A 7,545-nucleotide genomic window follows, 5' to 3' on the forward strand; every position below is an offset into this window, starting at 1 on the left:
AAAAAACCACAAAAAATCCCCGTAAAAATCTCAAAAACCCCACCAAAAAATCCCCAAAAAATCCCAAACAAACCCACAACAAATTCCTAAAAAATCCCCAAAAATTTAAGAAAAATCCCCAAAAAAATCCCCCAAAAAATCCACCCAAAAACCCCAAAAACCTCACCAAAAAAATCCCCAAAAAATCCCCAGAAGAACCAGAAAAAAATTCCTAAAAAATCCCCAAAAATCCCAAAACCTCCCTCAAAAAAATCCCCCAAAAAATCTCCAAAAAAATCCCCAAAAAAAATCTCCAAAAATCCTAAAAAAATCCCAAAAAAATCCCAAAAAATCCCCCTAAGAATCCCAAAAACCCCACCAAAAAATCCATAAAAAACACCAAAAAAACCCACAAAAAATTCCTAAAAAATCCTCAAAGATCTCCAAAAAATCCCCAAAAAAATCCCCAAAAATCCCCAAAAAATCCCCTAAAAAATCTCAAAAATTTCCCAAAAAAATCCCCAAAAAATCCCCCTAAAAATCCCAAACCCCCCCCCAAAAAACCCACAAAAAAATCCTAAAAAATCCCCAAAAATCCCAAAAACCCCTCAAAAAAATACCCCCAAAAAAATCCCTAAAATCCCCAAAAACCCCCAAAAAAACCCCAAACCCCCCCCCAAAAAAAAAACCCACCTGAAAAATCCTCAAAAAAAACCCCGAAAATTCACCAAAAAACCCCAAAAATCCCAAAAACCCCACCAAAAAAATCCACCAAAAACACAAAAAAATCCCCAAAAAATCCCCAAAAAATCCCCCTAAGAATCCCAAAACCCCCTCAAAAAAATCCCAAAAAAACCCACCAAAAAATCCTAAAAAATCCCAAAAATCCCAAAAACCCCCCAAAAAAATCCCCCAAAAAAATCCCCTAAAATCCCCAAAAACTCCCAAAAAAAACCCCAAACCCCCCCCCAAAAAAAAAAAAAAACCCACCTGAAAAATCCTCAAAAAAACCCGAAAATTCACCAAAAAAACCCCAAAAAATCGCAAAAAAACTCCCAAAAACCCTAAAAAAAAGCCGAAAAAAATTCCGAAAAATTCCTAAAAAAATCCCCCCCTCCCCCCACCATTCCCAAATATTCCCGGAATTCCCGGGAGGGCCGTACGGAGACGATGTCGGCGATGCAGCGATTCAGGTTCCCTTTGTCGTCCTTGATGGTGATTGGTCGATCCTCGCGGATCCTCTCCATGGCCAGGGGGCAATCCAGCTGAAAATTCCCAAAATTTCCCAAAATTTCCCATTCCCTCCCCCCCCCCATCCCCCCCACGAAGCTTCCGGTCCGAAATTCCAGGGATTCGCGGAAAAAAATAAAAAATAAAAAAAAAAAAAAAAAAAAAAGAAAATCCCGGAAAAAAAAAAAAAAATCGCCCCCCCAAAAAAATTCACGGTTTGTTGAAATTCCCGTAAAAAATCGGGAAGAAAAGATTTGCCCCAGGATTCAACAAAATTCCCAGAATTCCTGGAAAAATTCCCGTTAAAATCTCCCAAAATTCCCAATTTCAGGCCCGGAAATGCCCAGAATTCCTGGAAAAATTCCCGTTAAAAATCTCCCAAAATTCCCAATTTCAGGCCCGGAAATTCCCAGAATTCCTGGAAAAATTCCCGTTAAAATCTCCCAAAATTCCCAATTTCAGGCCCGGAAATGCCCAGAATTCCTGGAAAAATTCCCGTTAAAATCTCCCAAAATTCCCAATTTCAGGCCAGGAAATTCCCAGAATTCCTGGAAAAATTCCCATTAAAGATCTCCCAAAATTCCCAATTTCAGGCCCGGAAATTCCCAAAATTCCTGGAAAAATTCCGGTTAAAATCTCCCAAAATTCCCAATTTCAGGCCCGGAAATGCCCAGAATTCCTGGAAAAATTCCCGTTCAAATCTCCCAAAATTCCCAATTTCAGGCCCGGAAATGCCCAGAATTCCTGGAAAAATTCCCGTTAAAATCTCCCAAAATTCCCAATTTCAGGCCCGGAAATTCCCAGAATTCCTGGAAAAATTCCCATTAAAATCTCCCAAAATTCCCAATTTCAGGCCCGGAAATTCCCAGAATTCCTTGAAAAATTCCCCTTAAAATCTCCCAAAATTCCCAATTTCAGGCCCGGAAATTCCCAGAATTCCTGGAAAAATTCCCGTTAAAGTCTCCCAAAATTCCCAATTTCAGGCCCGGAAATGCCCAGAATTCCTGGAAAAATTCCCGTTAAAATCTCCCAAAATTCCCAATTTCAGGCCCGGAAATACCCAGAATTCCTGGAAAAATTCCCGTTAAAATCTCCCAAAATTCCCAATTTCAGGCCTGGAAATTCCCAGAATTCCTGGAAAAATTCCCGTTCAAATCTCCCAAAATTCCCAATTTCAGGCCCGGAAATGCCCAGAATTCCTGGAAAAATTCCCGTTAAAAATCTCCCAAAATTCCCAATTTCAGGCCAGGAAATTCCCAGAATTCCTGGAAAAATTCCCGTTAAAATCTCCCAAAATTCCCAATTTCAGGCCCGGAAATTCCCAGAATTCCTGGAAAAATTCCCGTTCAAATCTCCCAAAATTCCCAATTTCAGGCCAGGAAATTCCCAGAATTCCTGGAAAAATTCCCGTTCAATTCTCCCAAAATTCCCAATTTCAGGCCAGGAAATTCCCAGAATTCCTGGAAAAATTCCCGTTAAAATCTCCCAAAATTCCCAATTTCAGGCCCGGAAATGCCCAGAATTCCTGGAAAAATTCCCGTTCAAATCTCCCAAAATTCCCAATTTCAGGCCCGGAAATGCCCAGAATTCCTGGAAAAATTCCCGTTAAAATCTCCCAAAATTCCCAATTTCAGGCCCGGAAATTCCCAGAATTCCTGGAAAAATTCCCGTTAAAATCTCCCAAAATTCCCAATTTCAGGCCAGGAAATTCCCAGAATTCCTGGAAAAATTCCCGTTAAAATCTCCCAAAATTCCCAATTTCAGGCCCGGAAATTCCCAGAATTCCTGGAAAAATTCCCGTTAAAATCTCCCAAAATTCCCAATTTCAGGCCCGGAAATTCCCAGAATTCCTGGAAAAATTCCCCTTAAAATCTCCCAAAATTCCCAATTTCAGGCCCGGAAATGCCCAGAATTCCTGGAAAAATTCCCGTTAAAATCTCCCAAAATTCCCAATTTCAGGCCCGGAAATTCCCAGAATTCCTGGAAAAATTCCCGTTAAAATCTCCCAAAATTCCCAATTTCAGGCCCGGAAATTCCCAGAATTCCTGGAAAAATTCCCGTTCAAATCTCCCAAAATTCCCAATTTCAGGCCCGGAAATGCCCAGAATTCCTGGAAAAATTCCCGTTAAAATCTCCCAAAATTCCCAATTTCAGGCCCGGAAATGCCCAGAATTCCTTGAAAAATTCCCGTTAAAATCTCCCAAAATTCCCAATTTCAGGCCCAGAAATGCCCAGAATTCCTGGAAAAATTCCCGTTCAAATCTCCCAAAATTCCCAATTTCAGGCCCGGAAATTCCCAGAATTCCTGGAAAAATTCCCCTTAAAATCTCCCAAAATTCCCAATTTCAGGCCCGGAAATGCCCAGAATTCCTGGAAAAATTCCCGTTAAAAATCTCCCAAAATTCCCAATTTCAGGCCCGGAAATTCCCAGAATTCCTGGAAAAATTCCCGTTAAAATCTCCCAAAATTCCCAATTTCAGGCCCGGAAATGCCCAGAATTCCTGGAAAAATTCCCGTTAAAAATCTCCCAAAATTCCCAATTTCAGGCCCGGAAATTCCCAGAATTCCTGGAAAAATTCCCGTTAAAGTCTCCCAAAATTCCCAATTTCAGGCCCGGAAATTCCCAGAATTCCTGGAAAAATTCCCGTTAAAATCTCCCAAAATTCCCAATTTCAGGCCCGGAAATTCCCAGAATTCCTGGAAAAATTCCCGTTAAAATCTCCCAAAATTCCCAATTTCAGGCCCGGAAATTCCCAGAATTCCTGGAAAAATTCCCGTTAAAATCTCCCAAAATTCCCAATTTCAGGCCCGGAAATTCCCAGAATTCCTGGAAAAATTCCTGTTCAAATCTCCCAAAATTCCCAATTTCAGGCCCGGAAATGCCCAGAATTCCTGGAAAAATTCCCGTTCAAATCTCCCAAAATTCCCAATTTCAGGCCCGGAAATTCCCAGAATTCCTGGAAAAATTCCCGTTAAAATCTCCCAAAATTCCCAATTTCAGGCCCGGAAATGCCCAGAATTCCTGGAAAAATTCCCGTTAAAATCTCCCAAAATTCCCAATTTCAGGCCCGGAAATGCCCAGAATTCCTGGAAAAATTCCCGTTCAAATCTCCCAAAATTCCCAATTTCAGGCCCGGAAATGCCCAGAATTCCTGGAAAAATTCCCGTTAAAAATCTCCCAAAATTCCCAATTTCAGGCCCGGAAATTCCCAGAATTCCTGGAAAAATTCCCCTTAAAATCTCCCAAAATTCCCAATTTCAAGCGCAAAAAATTCCGGTAAAAAATCCAAAATAAAAACCCCGAAAAATCCCCGAATTTTCCAAAATTCCTGTAATTCCCAATCCCAAAATTCCCATTTTCAGGTCTGAAATTCCCAAAAATCTCAATATTCCCAATCCCAAAATCCCAAATATTCCAAAATCGAGCCTCTTTTCATCCAAAATCCCCCAAATTCCCAATCCCAGATCCAAAATAGCTCCAAAATTCCCAAATTCCAACCCCAAATCCCCAAATTTCACCCCAAATCCCCCAAATCCCCAATCCCAGAATCCCAAATTCCCAAATTCCAGCCCAAAGTTCCCAAAATTCCCAATCCTGGAATCCCAAAATCCATCCCAAAATCCCAAAACTCCCAAGCCCGAAATCCCAAACCTCTCAAATTCCAGCCCCAAATCCCCCAAAACTTCACTTAAAATCCCCCAAATTTCACCCCAAATTCCCAAATTTCGCCCCAAACCCCCCAAATCCCCAATCCCAGAATCCCAAATCCCCCCAAAATTCCCAAATTCCCACCCGGAATTTCCGGCAGAACTCGTCGATGGACGCGATCTCCGCCCCCTGCACCTGCTTCCCAAAATCCCCAAATTCCCAAATTCCAGCCCCAAATTCCAACCCCAAATCCCCAAATTTCACCCCAAATCCCCCAAATCCCCAATCCCAGGATCCCAAATTCCCAAATTCCACCCCAAAGTTCCCAAAATTCCCAGTCCTGGAATCCCAAATTCCACCCCAAAATCCCAAATCTCCCGAAATCCCAAAATCTCAAATCTCTCAAATTCCAGCCCCAAATCCCCCAAAAATCCACTACAAATCTCCCAAATTTCACCCAGAATCTCCCAAATTTCACCCCAAATCCCCAATCCCAGAATCCCAAATTCCCAAATTCCAGCCCAAAGTTCCCAAAATTCCCAATCCTGGAATCCCAAAATCCATCCCAAAATCCCAAAACTCCCAAGCCCGAAATCCCAAACCTCTCAAATTCCAGCCCCAAATCCCCCAAAACTTCACCTAAAATCCCCCAAATTTCACCCCAAATTCCCAAATTTCGCCCCAAACCCCCCAAATTCCCAATCCCAGAATCCCAAATCCCCCCAAAATTCCCAAAATTCCCAAATTCCCACCCGGAATTTCCGGCAGAACTCGTCGATGGACGCGATCTCCGCCCCCTGCACCTGCTTGAGAGCGGCCTTGAACTGCACCAGGAGCCTCGAGCACGCGGCCGTGTACCTGAGAATTCCCGGATTTTTCTGGAACTTTTCCGGAACTTTCCGGGGATTTTTTTTTTTTTTTTTGGTTTTTTTTGTTTTTTTTGGTATTCCCGAATCTTCGGGGGCCCAGGGGTTTTTTGGGATTTTTTGGGAATTTTTGGGGTACGCACTCGTTGGGGGAGACGCAGTCTTTGATGTAAGCTTTCTCCAGGGCCTGCAGGGTTTTCACCACGGCAAAGAGCTCGGCCATGTTGTCGTACCTGGGGGGAACTGGGAGGTACTGGGAGGTACTGGGAGGGACTGGGATGGGATTGCGAGGGACTGGGATACACCGGGATGGGATTGGGAGGGACTGGGAGGGACTGGGATCTACTGGGATGGACAGGAAGGAACAGTTTGGCCACGATGTTGTACGTGGGATGAACTGGGAGGGACTGGGATCTACTGGGATGGGACTGGGAGGGACTGGGATTTACTGGGATGGGACTGGGAGGGACTGGGATGGACAGGAAGGAACAGCTCAGCCACGCTGATGCAACTGGGATGAACTGGGAAGGACTGGGATTTACTGGGATGGGATTGGGAGGGACTGGGATAGACTGGGAGAAACTGGGAGGGACAGGGATAGGATTAGGATGGACTGGGAAGCACAAGGATAGGACTGGGAGGGACTGGGATGAAGTGGGAGAGATTGGGATGGACTGGGATGGGATTAGGATGAACTGGGAGGCACAGGGATGGGACTGGGATGGACTGGGACTTACTGGGAAGGACAGGAAAGAAAAGCTCGGCCATGTTGTCATACCTGGGGGACACTGGGATGTACTGGGAGGGACTGGGATGGGATTGGGATGCACTGGGATGGACTGGCATGGGATAACGGGATACTGGCATGGAGTGGGATAGCACTGATCTGAACTGGGACGAACTGGGAGGGACTGGGACATACTGGGATTAATTAGGAGAGACTGAGCCTAAACCCCAAACTCCTCCATCCCCATCCCAAAAATTCCCCAAAATTCCCCAAAATTCCCGGAATTTCCGCACTCACTTCTCCCGTTCCCGAGCGTTCTTGTAGAGCTTCACCTCCTGTGGGAAGAGCAGACACAAAATTCCCAAAAATTCCCAGAAATTCCAAGGGTCATTCCGCACCATTTCCGGAAATCTTCGGTCACTTCCGCCCATTTCCGGCTATCTTCGGCCACTTCCGGCCATTCACGGATATTTCCGGACATTTCCGGACTTCACAGCGATTCCCGGATATTTCCGGATATTCCCGGATATTTCCGGACTTTCCCGGATATTCCCGGCCATTTCCGAACATTCCCACCTCGCACTCACCTCGTAAAGCTCCGGTTTATTCCCGGGCGCTGCAGTGGGAGGAAGAGAAGGGTTAAAAGGAAGGGGGAGCGCACCGGGAATCCCATCATGGGAATTTCGGGATCATCCCGGCGATCCCATCGCGGGAATCGTCACCTCCCATCCCGGCAGGGCCCGCGATGCCGTGGAACATCCTCGGCGGAGCCTGGAGGGCTCTGGGCCCTCTCGTCTATCCCGAGAATCCTGACAATCCCGATTATTCCGATCCCGGTCCGGTCCTGGCGGTTCCGCGGCGCTTCCGCTTCTCCCCTTCCAAACACCCGCACGTCCCTCCCTTTTCTGACGAATCTCGGCATCTCATTGGTTGAACCACGCGACCTCTCTGTTTTCTCCTCGCTGATTGGTTCTTGAGGCTGTCAATCAACATGGTTGCCGAGCGACACCGCCATGTTCGCCCCCGCTATGGCGGCACTGCTTTTTTCCGTACAACTATTTCTTCCCCCAACCCCGTTGTTCTCCACGTCCCTC

The 7,545-nt window shown here is 45.2% G+C and overlaps 1 protein-coding gene across 1 annotated transcript in view; it reads right to left on the reverse strand.

Annotated features, from left to right (window-relative positions):
- Nucleotides 1-7,314, reverse strand: part of VPS28 (VPS28 subunit of ESCRT-I) — a 9,201-nt gene extending 1,887 nt beyond the window's left edge. The window contains exons 1-6 of the mRNA XM_062515164.1: nt 7,174-7,314; nt 7,039-7,067; nt 6,749-6,786; nt 5,868-5,957; nt 5,611-5,716; nt 1,110-1,244 (exon numbers count right to left, since the gene is read on the reverse strand). Of these exons, the coding sequence (XP_062371148.1) occupies nt 1,110-1,244; nt 5,611-5,716; nt 5,868-5,957; nt 6,749-6,786; nt 7,039-7,067; nt 7,174-7,210 (435 nt within the window). The 5' untranslated portion in view covers nt 7,211-7,314. The remainder of the gene's footprint in view (nt 1-1,109; nt 1,245-5,610; nt 5,717-5,867; nt 5,958-6,748; nt 6,787-7,038; nt 7,068-7,173) is intronic.
- Between the last annotated feature and the right edge of the window lie 231 nt (nt 7,315-7,545).

The sequence above is a fragment of the Cinclus cinclus genome, chromosome 1, assembly GCF_963662255.1.
Source record: "Cinclus cinclus chromosome 1, bCinCin1.1, whole genome shotgun sequence".
NCBI lineage: Eukaryota > Metazoa > Chordata > Aves > Passeriformes > Cinclidae > Cinclus > Cinclus cinclus.